General features: G+C 37.3%; 1 protein-coding gene across 1 annotated transcript in view; it reads right to left on the bottom strand.

Annotated features, from left to right (window-relative positions):
• Positions 1-19,603, bottom strand: part of TEX11 (testis expressed 11) — a 254,871-nt gene that overhangs the window by 58,380 nt on the left and 176,888 nt on the right. Inside the window, exons 18-23 of the mRNA XM_058658776.1 lie at positions 16,526-16,611; positions 15,718-15,774; positions 5,972-6,012; positions 4,756-4,842; positions 2,820-2,890; positions 1,259-1,375 (exon numbers count right to left, since the gene is read on the bottom strand). Of these exons, the coding sequence (XP_058514759.1) occupies positions 1,259-1,375; positions 2,820-2,890; positions 4,756-4,842; positions 5,972-6,012; positions 15,718-15,774; positions 16,526-16,611 (459 nt within the window). The remainder of the gene's footprint in view (positions 1-1,258; positions 1,376-2,819; positions 2,891-4,755; positions 4,843-5,971; positions 6,013-15,717; positions 15,775-16,525; positions 16,612-19,603) is intronic.

The raw sequence follows: 19,603 nt of genomic DNA, 5'->3' as shown, positions 1-19,603 counted from the left end.
TGCTCTGAGCAGGTGGATTTTTTTATCATCTTTTAAAATGGAAAGACTTCTTAAAAGAGGCCTCTTTTACTCATTAAGGACAAGCACTCTTTCTTCTTTATCTCTATATATCTAGTGGAGTGGTTGGTGCTCAAAATGCTGTTTGTGTTGAACTCAATAAGGAAATGAAAGAAACAGAAACATAATGGCAGAGATCTGGTATGAATTTGTTCCAGATTCAAAACATAACAGGAAAGAAGAGATTAACAGGAGGAAACAAAGAGTAACAAGGATTTAAAAAAATTGTTTATTTTTATTGGAAAGTCAGATATACATAGCAGGGGAGACAGTGAAGAAGATCTTCAATCTGCTGATTCACTCGCCAAGCGGCCACAACAGTTGGAAATGAGCTGACCCGAGGCCAGGACTCAGGAATCTCTTTGGGGTCCTCCCACTCGGGGTGCAGGGTCCGGATTACAACCAGCGGCCATTTGGGATCTCAGCCACTAGGCTTCTGCGCCAAGCCCAAGTAACAAGGATTTTGTACCAACTGGAGAGAACAGAAGCTGACAGGTATGAGAAATGAGTGAGTTTTCTTGAGTAGGTAGTAGAAACCAAGCAGAAGAGCTAGAAACATACAAAAACGTTGGAGGTTCGACTTGAAGAAAAATTTCTTAGAAAGATTGCAAAGAGCTAAAGACAAACAAATGATCAAGAGTACGGAGACTGCAGCACTGACAGCTCCTAAAGGGGATAAGGAAGCTCAGAGAGGAATTCAGTAAAGGTAAGGAAGTTTGTTTTCTTGTTAAAAATTGAGTTAATGATAAGACATTTATGGATGTGCAACAAAGAAAGCAGAAGTGAGTAAGCGAAGAGAAACAAGTGAAGAAAGTAATTTCAATGGCCATCAAACCTGTGGAAATGATCAACTTCTTCCTTAGAAAGTGTATGAAAGGAAACAAAAGTACAGGAAACATTTCAATGCCTCATAGGTAATCACAGGGAGGCAGAGAAGACAAAGAATATTTAAAAATAGATTAGGAAAGATTGTTCCTGGAGATGAGACATTTTAGAAGAGTTCTTCAAGTTTCTTAACAGAGGACAAGCAAAATGTAATCTTTGCTTAGGAAGAAATTAGCCATTGCAAACTTTTCAAATCAAGGATTTCAAATGGACGAGTGGATTCGCTAAATAGAATCAAAAGAAGTGCATCAGGAAAGGCAAAAAATACTGCATAGCACACTGAACTGCAGTCTTTTCTTTGAAGTTTGCAGATTACCTGTTCAGAAGTTACTGGAGTTTGTCTTCCTTCTTCTAGATCAAGTGAAATTGCCATCACTAAACATGTTTTCTGTGCAATCAGAATTACTTGATCAGAAGGACAAAACAGGGACAGCTGATAAGAAATAACCAGAACGTCAATGAATAGTGAGGATTTTGTCAGGTGAATACAAACAATCAAAATGAAAATCAGCAACATCCTCTCTGAATGAGAAAATTCAGCTGGTAAAGCACATGTCATCATAAAAATGATATTGACTGTAACACTGATTTACAGTTTTAATTCTATATTGCTTTGCATTGTCTGTAGCACCTTCCTAGAGATAAAAAGCTTCATTTCTTCACAGTTTCCTATCTTTTGCAGTGATAAGAACTCTCATCTGCCCTTGTACTTCTATCTAGTAATTTACTTCTTAGTTTACACTGTAATTTCTAAGTGATTTCCCCATGGTAAGCAGATTTATCCTTTGTATTGCATATAGCTGAAATTAATACATATATTGTCATGGCTGAAAAATACAGTGTCAAGCCTTGGCAGGCATTCAGCATAATCTCGTTATTAAATCATGCCCTCTGATTTTAGAAAGAACTCCCAGTCTTGGACTGAAGTAAGACTCCAAGCTACTTGAATTCTTATGAATCAGCCCTACAAATGCTATTATAAATGGCAAAACCAAAACTTATTTCACCTAATGAACAGAGCAATTATAACTTAACTTGCAAAGACAATTCCTTAAGTTCTCTAAAACTCTGTGTGATCACAATCATTAATATCATTGAATCGACAGCATTTTAAGACACCTAACTACTTTCGGTCTCAGGCTATGCTTAAATAAGACTGGGTAGTTGTGTTTATATACTCTGTGTTATATTCTCTCTAAAGTTTGTTCCAGCTTTAAAATTCTAGCATTTGATTGGCCTCAGCACATCAGACAGTGTACTTTTAAATGTGCATGAAGGATATTCTTTAGCTTCCATAACCTCTTCTGTTCTTTCAACAATATATCATCTTATTTCTGGCATTTCAAGTTCTACCTTGGAAGCTACCAAGTATTTTTAAATAATTTGAAATCAAATAAAAATCTCACAAGCACTTCCACAAGAATCTGTTCTACAAAAAGTTGTAAAGAAGGCCTAAGCTGCTTATCTCCTTTTCAAACTCAGCTATCCCCAGCTATTTATTCAATATTCCTACAGACACATTGCCATAACCCTTCCTAACATGTGGGGAACTGGCAACCACTTAAGAGTACTTCCCCCTCCCAAAGATACTTATATTTCAATAAGTGATTCTGGGAGACTGAAATCCTTTCAATTGCAAAGGAAAAAAAGTCTGTAATGGTAGAACTTTAGGTTGCAAGATGAATGCATATGAGATTTAGTACGGGGAGAGTTACCTCAGATTCTCACAATATATTCAATGTGGACCAATCTCCTTAGATCACTTCTGTTTAGACATATATCACATGTTTCTAGATTAAAAGCCATTCCACTCTATACTTAACCCTTTACTAGAGTGAAAGTGCTCAGAGTTGTACACAAGCTTAGAAGACACTTACCCTGTAAGAAAGCACGAATAATTCTCTCATTGTCACTGAGTCAAGATCAGTTTGCACAGCTAAATTCCAAGCTGAAAATAATATGAAATGATACACTTAGGAAAATCTAATATTTTGTCTCTACTACCTATTTCTTTAATATTAATATACTAATATAGGGTTTCTGAAGGATTAAAATATTAACCTTAGGTTTGTAGAAAAAAATTTTGCGGGTGAATTTAGAGATTCCTATCACTTTTATTCTTAAATTGTAGGCCAAAGACCAACGGATCTACTGTTAAATATTTTTAGAATTGGGGACAAATAACAAGCATTCTTAATGAGCACAAATCTACCTAACAAATGAGGATTACCAAAATGCTCATCGATTGGAAATGGTTAAAGCAAGTTAAAACTCAGCAAAGAATAGGTTGAAGAAGATTGTTGGAAAGATTCACATCTTCCAAACATTAATGGCAGAACCCATCAGAGGCAGTATTCAGCGTGATCTTTACAATGGAAAAATCAAAATTAAATGCAGTAAAAGCAGGAAAATAGCTTTTCAAACATTCCTGAGATCAAAGTCACTAAAATTTCTACACTTCATTTTTTTTTTACTTAGTTTCTTCAGTTTCTTAAAAAAAAAAAAAAAAAAAAAAAAAAAAGATCATCTTGTTTTCTATGTCCTAGAACTCTGTAAATTTCATAAAGCAGAAAAAGGTTCCTATAGAACTAGTCCATTTTGTGACAATGCTAATTGATCTCCCATACTTATCACTGTAGTAACTGCCACAACAATTTTATTTTCTCATCAGTTTGAAAGAAAGAACGAAAGAGAGAGAGAGAGAGAGAGAGGGAGAGAGAGAAATGAGACAGCAAGAGAGAGAGGACAGAGAGGGGTTTTTTTTTTTTTGTATTGTACTAATTTACTCCCTAGATGTCCATAATAGAGCTGGGCAGGAACAAAGCCAGGAGATAGAAATTCCATTTGAGTCCAGCACGTGGGTACCAGGAACCCAAGTACTTGGGCTGGGTCATCATCTGCTACCTTCCAGGAACATTAGTAAGGAGGTAGACTGGGTGTAGGTATCTAGATTTGATACCAATATGGGATGCAGGCATTGCAAGCAGTGGCTTAACCCATTACATAATCCCAGGCCTGGTTTCCACAATTTAAAACAAATCTTTTTAACTGAAATAGAATGCAGGTAAAGTAACCCAAATAAAGCATCCAGCATCACGTTCAAGCGAGATCTTGATTGTTACCCAAAAGTCACCAGCTCTCCTCCTTTCCAGTCCAACCCATCCTTCAAGGGTAACCACTATCTTAACTTCCAACACTACAAATAAGTTAGTTTTGTATATATATATATATATATATATATATATATTTTTTTTTTTTTTTTTCACAATCTATGAGAGTTCTTCCCACCTCTGTGGGAAAATGCACATTATGAAAAACTACATAGTGGTCTCAGCATATTTTTTGTGCCAACATAAATGCATCTTTTAAATTCCATATTCCAGGAATGTTCTGAAGTATCCTCATATAAGTTGAAACATTCAAAACTCTAATGCCTGGCTCTCTGCTCAATATTATATTTATGAGATTCATTCACATTGTTGCATATATGGTGAATCACATTTAGAGAAAAATTAGGCATTTTATATCAAGTTTAATGGTAAAATCTTAGCGATCTGAAGTTATAATTTATCATTTTATTCTTAACCTCATTTCTATAAAAAAGAAATAAAATGAAAACTCATTGAGTACCTACATTGTACATATAAAACTACTGATAACCATATGATGTATAACTGATTTTGTTTTTACAATGAAACTGAAGTTAAGCAAAATATCTCTGTATCAGAGTTACATGTGAAAGTCAGAATTGAAACCACATCCCTCTGATTTCAGCATCCCACTACATATCTCATAGTTAGAATTTTCCTTTACCTATTTTCCGAAACCAGTGAGCTTCATTGATTCTTGTATTCAAAGTTGAGATTCCATCACGAAAATACTGAGCAATCTTCACAAGTGCTGCATTAAGCAGGAAAATTTGATATTGAGGTCTTTACCTTATATTCCAGCAAAGTTGTTAATTCAACTTGAAATGCAGTCACACATGAGAGTGAGTTTAGAGAGTTGTTTTTTTGTGTATGTGTGTGTGGGCTCAATCAAAGGTAATTAAAGTGACAAAAAGCATTACCAAGCTCCAAGAAACTTAATCAAACTTTGAGGAACAAAAAAGTCTTTGGGAAGATTCACAATTTTAATTAGTGCAATCATTGACCACCTGAGTTAGAAAGGTATGATTTACATGTATGGAAATAAAGAATAGGAACAATCAGTAAAAGGACAAAATGGAGATTGAAAATTGGAAGAGTTTCAAGAGGCTGGAATAATACGAACTGACCTTCTACAGTTCGTATACCTTACTTTCTCAGAATTAAGAATCTCAACCAGTAAAGTTTTCTCTTTTGAAAAGTTTTGGCTTTTAAACTGCTTTACTATGTTGAACACTCCACTGATACGAATTTGGGGTATAAAATCAAAGTACCGCAATAAATATAACAGTTTCTAAGTCAGGGACTTTTGATATACTTTAGATTCAAGAAAAAAAGGCACATGGGCAGTAGAAATGGGAAGATGTGTTAGCAGAGAAGACATCCTGTGAAGAAGAAATTTATGTGGCTAGGAAATTGACTTGGAAGAAGAGATAGGGAGGAACTATTAGTAGACAGAAGAGATGACACAAACTTGGGCAGACAGAAGGGCAGAATAATCTGAATTTACTTCAGCGGGCATGAAAACCCAGCGGTGTTCAGGGCATTTTTCTTTGTCTTGATCTTTTTTCACCTGTTCAATTTGTTGGTTAGGATTTAGTGGCAATTAGAAAAGTAGAAAGGAAGGATGGATAGATGGAAGGAAAGAACATATAGATTGAAACAGAGACAGTGGAAATGGTGTTTTAGAGATGAATGTTCGTGATGACAATCTTTGTGGATGATGACACCAAACAGACTCCTGTGGCAAACATTAACAAGGAGCATGAAGCTTGAAGCTTAATTCAAGCATAAGGTTGAAATCAATGTGCTCAATGTACTTGCAGAATTCAACAGAGGACAGAGGCAATGAGAAGGATGAAAATAACCGAGGACATATTTACCTCTATTCAGGCAAGCCAAAAGTTTATCCATTTCTTTCTTTCTAAAAAATAAAAGAGTTTTCCAATTGTTTCAGTGCTTTATTAAAGAAAATAACTACAAAGAGACACTAGTTCTGCCAGAGAGCTAAGCTAATAAACTGAAGATTAGGAAGTTTGTTGTTCAATGTCCCAATCTATCATTTTAACACTGTTTCGCCTCCATAGGATACAGTTATTAATCCCCAGTGCCCTCACATTCTTCTGTATCTACTTCTGCTTTTAGCAAAATATTTCAATGACTAAAAAGGCTTTACATTGTAGAATCACAGAATTTGGGAGAAGGTGGTGACCCTAGTAATTCTTTTTTGAACACTGGGGATTAGAACCCTGGTTTAAAATAAAATTGTATAAAAGTCTAATATGTAAGAAAAAATTCACAAAACCACCATCTAGTATAGATACCTCATTTTACAGATAGGAAAATAGACTTAGTGCTGGAGATGATTTGTCGAAGGTCATTGCAGTTAAATGTCAATGTTAAGAATACTATCAGGTGTATCAAGCTTCCTCAAAGGATATATAAGTTTTAACAAAAGAATTCTGGTTTTCAGTTCTACCTGTAAGGAACTTGGAAGTGGCCACTTTTTCCAATCAACCAATAGAAAGCTGAACCAGCTGAAAAATCAGCAACTGTTCTTGGATCCATAAAAAAGTAAAGAAAAATGACAAGCCACTGCTACAAAGATTGGGTTGACAAGCAGGTGAATGCAGGGGAGTCATGGCTTACTGCTGCAGGGACTCAAGAGTGTAAGCCACCGTTGGAATCACTGCAGGAGCAAGAAAACCTGAACTGTAATTGACAAATCACTGGAGGCTCTTGTGAATAGGACTAAGAGTTAAAAACTTAAGGTTGGCTAGTCATAAGGAGGCTTCCACAGTGTTGTGTTTTCCCTCGAGAAGTTTATCAAAATTTTCACAGTGAGGGCTTGACAAAGGCTTTAATGCTTTCTGCAAGGAGAGGAAAAATAGAAACTGTTTAGAAATATGCCAGACTGCTCTTTTTGTCTTAAAAATTTTATCTATTTATTTATTTGGAAAACAGGGAGGGAGGGAGTTGTGGGGACTTTCATCTACTGGTTTACTTTCCAAATGCCTGTAACAGCTTGGGCTGGGCCCAGCTGAAGCCAAGAACCTAGAACTCAATCTGGGTTTCACATGGGTAAAGAAGGGACCCAATTATGTAGGCCATCACTGACGGCCTCCCAGGGTGAATGCTAGCAGGAAGCTGGAATTGGAAGTGGAGACAAAACTCAAACCCAGGCACTCCAATATAGGATACTGGTATCCCAAATAGTGTCTTAACTATGATACCAAGTGTTTAACTCAGAGCATTCTTCTTAACAATGTCTGCCCTTCAGAGAAACCACATAATCAGAGCCTAACCTTCTTTTTGTTAAAGATTTATTTATTTAGATTAGAAAGTCAGATATATGGAGAGAAGAGACAGAGAGGAAGATCTTCCATTGGCTGATTCATTCCCCAAGTGGCTGCAATGGCTGGAGCTGAGCCACTCTGAGGCCTGGAGTCTCTTTCAGGTCTCCTATATGGGTGCAGGGTCCCAAGGCTTTGAGCCACCCTTGATTGCTTTCCTAGGTCACAAGCATGGAGCTGGAAGGGAAGCAGGGTGGCTGGGAAACCAGTGCCCATGTGGGATCCTGGCTAGCGCAAGGTGAGGACTTTAGCCACTAGGCTACCACACCAGGCCCTAGAGCCTAACATTCTAGGATACTAACTCATTTGGGGGAGTGGAGGAGGGAAACACTCAAACCTGCTCTAGCCATTCTGTCCCACCTAAAGAGAGATAATAAAACTGAGATGCAACTGTGAAGTTTACAGTCAGAAGTATAAAGTCACTAAAAGATTGAGACCTAATCATAGGACTATGAAAACCTCCTTCCTTCCCCAACTCACTAGTACATTACAAAGGGCTTATTTATAACAGTTCCTTTTACCTGGTACATCACGTCTAGCTATCAAGAAAAAATTACAAGGCATACTAAATGGTAAAAAAAACACAAATTGGAGAGACAGAGCAAGTGTTAGAAATAGACATGGCAGGGATTTTGGAATTATCAGATTGAGAATTTAAAAACAGCTCTACAGTTAAGAGTTCCACTGTATTAGGCAGACAGCCTGCATGAACGTATGGGCAATGTAAGCAGAGATGTGAATCTTCAGGAAGAATAACAAGGAGATACTAAAGAAAAAAAAACAGTCAAAACAGAAATGAGAGTCCCTTTGATAAGCTTACTAGTGGACTAGAAACAGCTGAGGAACGACTCTGTATTTGGGCATATATATTAATAGAAACATCCAAAACTAAAGAAGAGACTAAAAGAAAAAAAAAAAAAAAGAAAGAAAGAAATAATAAACCAGAGTGACCACGGGCTGTGGAACAACTACGAAAATTCTAATAGGTGTAAAGGGGATACTAGAAAGAGACTGAAACAACATACATTTGAAATCACAGGATCAGGCATTTGGTATAAGTGTTAAAATGCCACTTGGGATGCTTGTATCCCATATTGGAGGGCCTGGGTTGGAGTTTTGACTCCAGTTTTGATTCCAGTTTCCTGCTAATGCACACGCTAGGTGAAAGCAGTCAAATTCCTGCCGTCAAGGTGGGAAGCTCAGACTGAGTTCAAGGCTTATGGCTTGGTCTTGCCTAGCCCTGCCTGTAGAAAGCATGTTGGAACTGAATTAGCAGATGTAACATCATTCTCTGCCTTTGTCTCTGTTTTTCAGTTAAATAAAAATAAATTTTAAAAAATGAAATAGGAATGACTGAACCTTCTCCCAAACCAATGTCAGACACCAAACCACAGAACCAAGAGGCTCAGAGAACACCACCAAGCAAGAAAAATGGCAAATATTACACTTAAGCATGCAATTTTCAAATCACAAAAATGAAATATATGGAGAAATACTGAAGGAGGCCAAAGGAGGAGAAAAAACTACTTTGCCAACAGAGGAAAAAAGAAACTAGACAACCAGAAGCAAGTGGAATGAACTATGTATAATATTTAGAGGAAAAAAATCCACCAATCATGAATTTGGCTCCATGAAAATTTTCCCCTTCAAAAGTGAAGGAGAAGAAAAATTTTGTCAGATAAATAAAATTAGAGACAGAAGAAAAAAATAAAGAAGACTAAATCAAACAATGAACAGCCCATTGCTAAAATGACAGGACTAAATTACTACCTATTGATACTAAATGACTAAAACTCATCAATCAATCACAGATTGGCAGATTAGCAGACTGGATCAAACAACAACAACAACAACAAACAAACAAAACCCCAAAAAACAAAGCCCATCTATCTGTTGCCTACAGGAGACACATTTCACCAATAAAGATAAATGGAAACTGAAAAGGATGAAAAAAGGTATTTCAGGCTAACGAAAAGGAAAAATCAGCTGGTGTAGCCATTCTTACACAACAGAGTTTTTGACATGAAAAAATATTAAAAGAGATGAAGAAGGACATTACAAAATGATCGAAGGATCCATTCAGGAGGAAGAGATCAGCTTACTACTTTATTATGTTTTTTTTTCATCTCCAATTTTACTTGTTTTTTAATACTGCTTTTTCTTTGCTAGTCTAAGTTTGTTCTGCTCATCTTCTGAAAAAATGACTCTTTGTTGTTGTAATTTGTAGTTTTTCAGTTTCAGTTCCATTTATTTTTTTTTAATTTTATTTTAAATTCATTAATTACATTGTATTATGTGACACAGTTTCATAGGTACTGGGATTCTCCCCACCCCTCCCCAAACCCTCCCACCATGGTGGATTCCTCCACCTTGTTGCATAACCATAGTTCAAGTTCAGTTGAGAATCCCCCATTGCAAGCATTTTTGCTGTGATTTTTATCATTTCTTGTTTCCTGTATAATTTTTAAAATAAGTACTTGAGATGCATTATTAGATCACTTATTTGAGATATCTTGATTTTTGTAAGCACCTGCTACATCTCATGGATTTTGATATTTTTTGAATTTTCATTTTTTAAAAAAAGTTATTTCTTCAGCGACACATTGCTTATTCAGTAGCATATTATTTAATTTCAAGTTATAAATTTTGTATTTTTCTTCATGTTGCTGATTTTGTTTTGTGGGTTTTCATTTAAGGGGATATACAGTAACTGTGTTATGGAGATTATCATATCCAGATGTGAGGATATTGAAAATAAAATAGAATATTCTGGACAATAAGATGCTGGACTCTATGCTTGGTATATGCTTGCAATGAAAGAATTTTGACTGGATTTGAACTGTAATACTGCAACAAGGTGGAGGAATCCACCACGAGGGGAGGGTACGGGGAGGGGTTGGGGGAATCCCAGAGCCTATGAAACTATGTCACATAATGCAATGTAATTAATAACAAATGTGAAAAAAATAAAATAAAATAAAACAAAATAGAATAAAATAAAATAGAAGGAAAAAAGAAAAAATATTTTATGATACAATTCCATAGTCTCTGGGATTTCCTATACCCCCTCAATTCCCTACCCCCGACTTATTTCCCCCATATTACTACAATAGTATAGTCCTTCATAGGCAGTCATAAGTTCATTAATCTGCTATTCAAGTGTGTCCTGACATTGCAGGTACAGACAATCCAGCATTCTATTGTCAAGATACATCCATTGGATGTCCTCCTTTGATTTGGAAATAGAGATGCATGCTGTACCACATCTTCACATCTGGATATGCAAGTCTCTATTATGCTGTTACTAAACATCCCCTTAAATGAAAAGCCATAAAACAAAATCAACAACAGAAATAAAGTCAAAAATTTACAACACCATGGAGTTAAATAACATGCTACAGAATGGCCAATGTATCAATGAAGAAATAAAACAGAATACAAAAAAACCTTCTTGGAGAAAACGGTGCTACTTTATGATCTGTAAACCAATGAAGTATTTAATAAAAGAAACTATTTTGACGAAATAAGTACAACAAATAAGAACAAAAATATCAAAACCCATGGATTGCAGCCAAAACAGTATTGAAATGGATATTGCTCTTATATTCTCAGAGAGAATATATGGTATTCCCTTGCCTAATTAAAAATATTTATAATGATTACATGGTATAGGGAAAATTGGGTGAACTCATTGCTTTCACATTTGCTTTTTCTTCTTGTTGTTTCTGGGGGAAGGGGAGAGACAAAGGGGGAAAACACTCACAACTTTCCACACTTTCCAGTACTCAGGGATGAGGAACTGCCACCTCTTACCAACCCAGAGTCTCCATGTATGCATATTCCAAGGGTTCTGCCCAAGTAGTTTGGATAGTTCTGAAATGCTGCCAATTTCACCAACCCAAGGATGATGTCACCCTCCCAATGTCCATTGACTCCATTCACTGACATTTTTTGCAGTCATCGTTTGAGGTAATTGTCCAGCTTGTTCTGTTCTTTCTTCTGCTACAAACCCAAATCAGCTGCCATATTCTCCTTTTACCACAGGGCCTGTGCCCATTGCTCCTCTTTTTTCATTAAGTAGGACATGTTATATCAGAGAGAATATATGCGATTTGTCCTTTTGGGATTGGCTTATTTCACTGAGCATAATGGCCTCTAGTTGGGAACATTTGTTGCAAATGGTATAATTTCATTCTTTTTAATGGCTGATTTGTATCCCACAGAATAGATGTACCACAGTTTCTTTAACCATTCCTGTTTGGACAGGCATCTGTGTTTCCATCTCTTTGCTATTGTAGATTGTGCTGCTGTGAATATAGGATTACACATCTCTTTCTCATATGCAGTTTTCATTTTCTTTGGATATATTGCCAGAAGTGGGTAGCTGAGTCATATGATAGGTTTATTTGGAGTTCTCTAAGCACTCTCCATACTGATTTCCACAGTGGTTGTACTAGCCTACACTGCCACTAGCAGTGGAGGAGGGTACCTTTCTCCCAACATCCTCACCAGCAGGTGTTATTAGTAGAGTTCTGAATGTTGGCCAACCTCACTGGAGTTGGGTGGAATCTCTCTTTTTTTTTTACATTTTATTATTATTGCTATCATTTTATGATACAGTTCCATATTCCCTTATCCCCTCCCCAATTCCTCCCCCCACCTAGTCCCTCTATATCATTACTAACATATAGTTCTTCATACTCAGTCATATGTCCATCATTGCGGGCATGGACCATGGCATAGAGTCCAGAATCCTATTGTCAAGATATAGGGAACAGTTTCATTGTAAGTCCATCTTTGTCTGGAAGCAGAAATGCATACCACACTATATCCTCACATCTGAATGTTAGTCTCCATTTCACAGCTACTGTACATCCCCTTAAATGAAAAGTCATGATACAAAATCAACAATAGAAAGAAAAATAGAAATTTACAATGCCCTGAAGTTAAATGACATGTTACTAGGTATGACAGTCTCCATTACACAGCTACTATACATCTCCTTAAATGAAGAGCCACAAAACAAAATTAACATCTGGGAGAAAAAAGAAATCAACAACACCAAGAAGTTAAATAACATGCTATTAAATGACCAATGTGTAGCTGAAGAAATGAAAATCAAGAACCTTCTTGAAGAAAATGATGCCACTGCATGATCAACAAGTCACTGAATGATTTAATCAGCAGAAAGTGCTTTGAAGAGATGAAACTAACAGAAAGCATCAAAACCCATGCGATATAGTTTCCACTGATTTTTATTGGTGAAGTGTGTCTTCTTCAGACAATAAACAGATGGGTTTTGTTTTTTAATCCAGTCTACTAATCTATGATGTTTGATTGAGCTTAAGCCATTTATATTCAGAGTTTAATATGTATGGGTGGTACTTTGGTCCTGTCATTTTAGGAATGGGTTGTTCATTGCTTTAGTCTTCTGTTGTCATTTTACTGGGATGTTCTTCCCATTTGCCTTTGGTTTTGGTAGGTGCTATTCCTCTTCTCTGTCAAGAGAACATCTTGAAGTATCATCTGTATGTAGGGCAGGTTTGGAAGAGGCAAATTCTTTTAGCTTTTCTTTACTGTGGAAGAATTTTATTTCATTTTCAAAGACAAAAGAAAGCTTTGCTGGATATGTTATCCTAGGCCAACAATTTTTTTCTTTTAGAATCTGGAATATGTCACTCCATTCTCTTCTTGCCTGTAGAGTTTCCTGTGAGAGATCTCCTGTGAGCTTAATTGGCATTCCTTTATATGTCAATTGATTTTTTTCACGTGCACATTTAAGGATCTTTTCCTTATGTTCGATTAAAGAGAGCTTGATGATCATGTGTCTTGGTGAAGATCACTTTTGATCAAGCCTGTTGGGAGTTCTGTGCCCCTCCTGGATCTTGTTTCCCAATTCTTTCTCTAGATTAGGGAAATTTTCCTTTATTATTTGATTAAATACATTTGCAAACTCAGCTTCTCTTTCTGCACCTTCTGGGACTCCCATTACTCTTATATTTAGCCTCTTCATAGTGTCTTTCAATTCCTGAATACTTTTTTTTGGCCTGATCCAGCTCTGCTTCCAGCTTTTTGTTTGCTTCTCCCTGATGACAGGAAATATCTGCTAATTCTGAGATTCTTTCTTCTGCTTGCTTCATTCTATTTTGGAGACTCTCCATTGTACTTTTAATTTGTTCTACTGTGTTCTTAATTCCTGATATTCCAGCCTTGATCTGCTTTATTGCTTCCTTAAATTCTTTGAACTCTTGCATGAGCTTCTCATTGTTGATCAGAATCTTTAAAATGAGCCTTATGGATTCTGTGTGCCCGAGTTTATCGATGTCTTCCTCAGTTAACTCTGAGGTTGGCATAGGGTTTTGCTCCCTTGCAGGAGAGTTTTCGGCAATATTCATTGTGCCTTTGTCTCTTCTTTTGCTCTTGGTCATTGTACTTCTGGTTAGCAGAGTCTTCTCCTTGGGGCAGGTTTCTAAGCTGTGTCACCCACAGGTCTGCAGTTTGATTTTACTTATTGCAATTGATACACAACTCTTTGTTTGCAGCCAATTGTGCCACTCCCTCCAGCAAGTTCCAGGTCTGGGTTCTTATGTCAGATTTCCACTGTGGTCTCCACAGCCCCAGCTCTTGGCTCACCACTCTCCACCTCCTGTGATACCGTGCTGAGGCTGCACCATTGTCTCTGCAACCTTTCTCCCACTTCCGGTTGGAGCAGGTCCCAGGATTAGAGACTCCAGGTGTCCTTTATAATTAGGTTGTTGGTGATACTGATCTTGTCGGAACGTGTTGGACGTTAGGTCTGGGTGCCACATGGACCTATTTTGACCTGTATGATGCCACAGTTGGTATTATTTACCTGCGGAACCAATGCAATCTACAGACCTCCGCGAGTTCTCCTGAGCTCAGCACATGCGCAGTTCAGTGTTGTCCCCTGCAGTCCCAAAGCTATTGCCACAGTGTACAAAATGGCGCCTGACGTACCACCACTACAGTTCTTGATCTGCTGGCCGTCATATCCAAGGGCTACCCAGACCTGTCTTGGGTGGAACCCGTAGAATGCCACATTGATGCAGTTCACTGAGTCAGAAATGAGCTCACTCCCAGCTTAGCGCCTGCTCCGTCCTTTCCCTTGCCTTTGCCTCCTTACGCAAAATGGCGTCCAATTCAGCTCTAGGGTGCTGACTGGGCTGTGAAATCCACCCTGTTCTCGCACTGCCCATCTGAGATCTGCTGCTCTGTCTCTGCTCCTGGTCAAATCAAACGGACCAGCAGGATGGACAGTTCTTTGTCTGGGTTCACCTCCCAAACTCCCGGTAAAAGTCCCTTCCCACCTGGTTGCTGGTGGAGTTTCGGCTGCTGGTGGAGTTCAGATCGCCGTGCTGGAGTATCAGTCACTGCAACACCACACTGCTTTGTCTGCTGCTTTCCTGTGTCTGTCAGTCTCCTGGTACCCCTCTGCTGTTGTTCTGTCCTTTCCTATTTCCTGAAATACGTCCTCTCTGCTTCATCCTGATTAAATGTTTTCCTGTCCGTTTAAATGTGTCCTTACCCTATTCTGCCATCTTGATTGTCTGGAGTTGGGTGGAATCTCAATGTGGTTTTCATTTGTATTCACTTGATGGCTAGGGGTTCTGAGCACTTTTTCTTATGTCTATTAGCCATCTGAATTTGTTCTTTTTAAAAAAATGTTCATTTCCTCTGCCTAATTTTTTAAAAAGAAAAAACTGGTGATAAAATTCTTCCACATTGTTGAGTTTTTGCTAGCTTATGTTACATGAACCTATCAGAAGCATTTCACTCCAAGCTGATAGAATCAGCAATATATGTATAATCCAGATTATACATCACATGAGAAAAAGATATACATATATTTAAATCCTTGGTTAAGAAAAACAGAAACAGATGCAATATTAATAATTAGATCATAGTTAGTACTACTGAGACTCAAGTGCCAGGCACTTTAAGCAATTTTACATACATCATCTAAATACTCTGGTTACTCTTCAGACTGCATAACTCATTGAGTCATAACAGCAATCCCATGAGCTCTGTACTATTACCCTCATTCTACAAATGGTGAAAGTGACACCCCAAAATTTTAAAAATTTGGTTGAGGTTACACATAAGTAGCAGAACCAGTATATGAATCTAGGACGACTTGTCCCGAAGCTTATTCTAATCTGACCTATTGCACTATCCATCTCTCAACTCAAGGCTTATATTGAAAACTAGTATATTTTTTAAATGCTGAATACTTCATTTCTGTTGAAATAACTTACTTAGCTTCAGGATCTGATAGTTCAGAGACATATGGAACAGCAATACGAAACAAACACCTGTATAATAAATACACAAGGTATATAAATAAAACAGAAAGTGATTCTTACATGTGAAAGCAAATACATTAAATCATTCACCTTGATTATTCCAGGAAACAGAACTGAGAAAAGAGAAGTAAAGGGGAGATTGATCCTATTTTGTTTAAGGATTTTTGTATTATTTTAATGGTTGCACTGGATGCATACTGATTTTGTAATTTTGAGTATGGCATTTAATAAAAGAATTTAAAAACCAAAGTGTTGTTTATAACAGATTCTTAAATGGTTCCACAGATCATATCATCATCCCAAATCAAATGCTAGAACATTAAGTATTATACAGGTCCCTATCTTTCTGTATCAAAAAGTCTGTCAATGGTCCTGGGTCCTACACAAAGTATAGAATTATTCATCTAAGGGATCTGGTAGCATAACAACAAACTGACAAAATAATGTAGTTGGTAAAATTCCAAATCCCAAATATTTGAAAAAAAAAATACCATGTGTCCTGAATGGATTTTAGATATTTACATGACTAAAGGCAAGCAACCATCTCAAGACCTTGTCTGTTTTCTTACTGTAGCTCCAATTCTCTTTGCAAGTGTGGCCTCACCAACACCAACTACCCTAGAACCCTTTGGTTCTTCATTTTTCACAGGAGCAATATTATAGTATAGGCACTGATCTCACCAGCATTATAACAGTTTGTAACCTCAAAGTAAGATGAACAGATAAAATTCTTTCACTTCTACGGCTCTGAGTGACTTACTTTAAAGATGTAATTACTTCTTGTGGGTCTTCTGAATGGTAGGCCAAATATTCCAAAGCCTTTAGTGCCACAAGCTGTTGTCCATGCTAAAAGGAACAAATCACGTCAAATTACATCTCAAAGTGACACATGTAACATGTTATCTAAAACTCCTGCTCAGCTTGTATAAGAAAAAATATGAACATATTTATTTTCTACTCTAAAAAGTGACCACAAGATGGTAGAATGAAGACACAACTTATCGACGAAAACAGAAGAGGTTCACATTAATCCCAGAAACCCCTACCTGCCCAGCACAAACATAGCCTTGTTATCATTGCCTTGAATCCACTAGAACTAATCTTAATATACTCTTTATCCCCATTTAATTGCAACAATCAAAAGAACCAAAGCAAATCATATAACCCTCATGCTCAGCACTATAATCACCAAAAAGTTCTGTCCATTCTCTCTGACACTCCCCCAGTCCTTCCACAGTGCTCTCTGGAATGCAGTCCATTAGCAGAAAAATTTCTTCTACAAGCAATCCCTTCCTTTGAAAGCTTTGTATACATCCTGCTTTAACGGAAATCTAGGCTTCTGCTGAACACACTGCTGCCACTGAAGGTGGTGCTACAGTGGTTAATTTTGGCCTCACTATCCCAATTCTAGGCCTAGAGATGGAGTAGGTGTCCTTGCTATTCATTAGCATTTTAACAGTATTGTCCTGTTCTCTATTCTAGAATCTGCAAGTTTGAATTTCCTGCCATCAGTCTATATTACCCATTATCCTTCATCGTTGCTGTGATCTACCAGTTCTCAGTTAATTTCTCATTGCTTGATAATTCAGCCTGCCCTCTCAGTTCTTTAAATTCTACTCTGTCAGTTACCTTAACTATTCATCTCTTGGGTCATTCTCCAGACTCTCGTTACTAATCACTGCAACCCTTCTGAACTCTAAGGACTAAGACTATGGTGAACTAGGTAAGGCAAGTGACACATCTAGTATGTGAAATTTAAAGAGGCACTCACTCCCAGATTGTACCAAATCAGCACTTGAATGACCCTAAGAGGCAGTGTCACTTTGTTTTCTGCTCTAGATTCTTATTCTCACACTCTAGTGCCCCACCCCAGGCCTCAGTTTCCCATGTTCCATTTTTTACCACGACTCTTAAACTTTCCAGTTTACTCCTTCTATTAGCCTGACTCCAGTAATCTTTCTATGACAGTAAGAGCTTCAAGTCATTGATGCTACATGGTTTTCACTGTCCCTCATCTCCTTAATGTTCTTCTCTGCACTCAGTTTCAATTCCACACAAATTAATCATAACCATTCCCTTGTTCTTTAATCTTCCTTCCCCTCTTTACTGTGTTCCTCTGGCAAAAACCCAAGTCTGATTAAGTATGATTTTCTGCTGAGTTTTGTGCCAGTATGTCCTTATTTGAATGTGACTGAAAAAATCTGGGCCTCAGTGCTACTGGAGAACATAGCACACTTCCCTAGTCATTCATTTTCCTGCTCTCCTGGATGATTAACTTAAACATTAGCTTGTCCTGACATCCCCTGCTCCCCTCTCCAACTTCTCTTCTGAAGTCATCACTTCAGAGTGAAAATGGGAGAAAAGAGGAAGCAGCAAAGAAATATGAAAAGAGCTGCTGGGAATCTTGAAATTCTCTTCCTGACTGCTTCAGTTTTCAGATCCCAGAATATTTCCTTGTGTGGAGTTGGGGGGAGGAAAGGAGGAAAAGTGCTACAAATGGATTGAAAGATAGGGTAACTGATTTTATTTTTTAATTTTATTTATTTATTAATTATTATTATCATTTTATGATATAGTTCCATAGGTCCTGAGATTTTCCTTTCTCCCCTCCCCAAGTTCCTTCCTCTCCACACTGAGTTTTCCTGTATCATTACTGTATTATAGTTCTTCATACACAGTCATATGTCCATCATTGCAGGCATGGACAATGGCAGAGAATCCACCAACCTATTGTCAAGACATAGTTAACAGTTTCATTGGGAGTCCATCTTTGATCTGGAAGTAGAGATGCATATTGCTTTGTATCCTCATGTCTGGATATGATAGTCTCCATTACACAGTTACTATACATCCCCTTAAATGAAAAGCCACAAAACAAAATCAACAACAGGAAGAGAAGATGGAAATTAAAAATGCGATGAAGTTATCTAACATGCTACTGAATGACTAATATGTCGTTGAAGAAATGAAAAAAGAATATCAAGAACCTTCTTGAAGAAAATGATGCTGGTGTATGATCTATGAGTCAGTGAAGAATTTAATGAGAAGGAGCATGTTTTGAAGAGATGAAAATGAAAAAAAAATCAAAATTCGTGAGATACAGTTTCCGTTATTCTTTATTGGTAAGATATGTCTCCTGTAGGCAACAAATAGATGGGCTTTGTTTTTAATTCAGTCTACTTATCTACGACGTTTGCTTGATGAGTTTAAGCCATGGGTTGTTCATTGATTTAGTCTTCTGTTGTTATTTTACGGGGATGTTATTCACATTTGCCTTTGGTTTTGGTGGGAGCTATTCTACCTCTCTGTCAAGAGAACATCTTGAAGTATCATTTGTAAGGCAGGTTTGCAAGAGGCATATTCTTTTAACTTTCCTTTACTGGAATATATCACTCCATTCTATTCTGGCCTGTAGAGTTTACTGAGAGGTCTCCTGTGAATTTAACTGGCATTCCTTTATATGTCAATTGATTATTTTCAAGTGCACATATAGAGATCTTTTCCTTATGTCCAATTGAAGAGAACTTGATTATCAGATTATCATGTGTTGTGGTGAAGACAGCTCTTGTCCAACCCTGTTGGGAGTTGTTTCCCAATTCTTTCTCCAGATTAGGGAAATTTTCCCTTACTATTTCATTAAATGGATTTTTAAACCCAGCTTCTATTTCTGTACTTTCTGGGGCTCCCACAACTCTTACATTTGACCTTTTAATAGTGTCTTTCAATTCTTGAATACTTTTTTTAGCTTGACCTAGCTCTGCTTCCAGCTTTAAGCTTGTTTCTCCCTGGTGACAGGAATTATCTTCCAATTCTAAGATTCTTTCTTCTGCCTCTTTCA

Source organism: Ochotona princeps, chromosome X (assembly GCF_030435755.1).
Source record: "Ochotona princeps isolate mOchPri1 chromosome X, mOchPri1.hap1, whole genome shotgun sequence".
In the NCBI taxonomy this organism is placed as follows: Eukaryota; Metazoa; Chordata; class Mammalia; order Lagomorpha; family Ochotonidae; genus Ochotona; species Ochotona princeps.
This window is presented reverse-complemented; position numbering and strand designations above follow the sequence as displayed.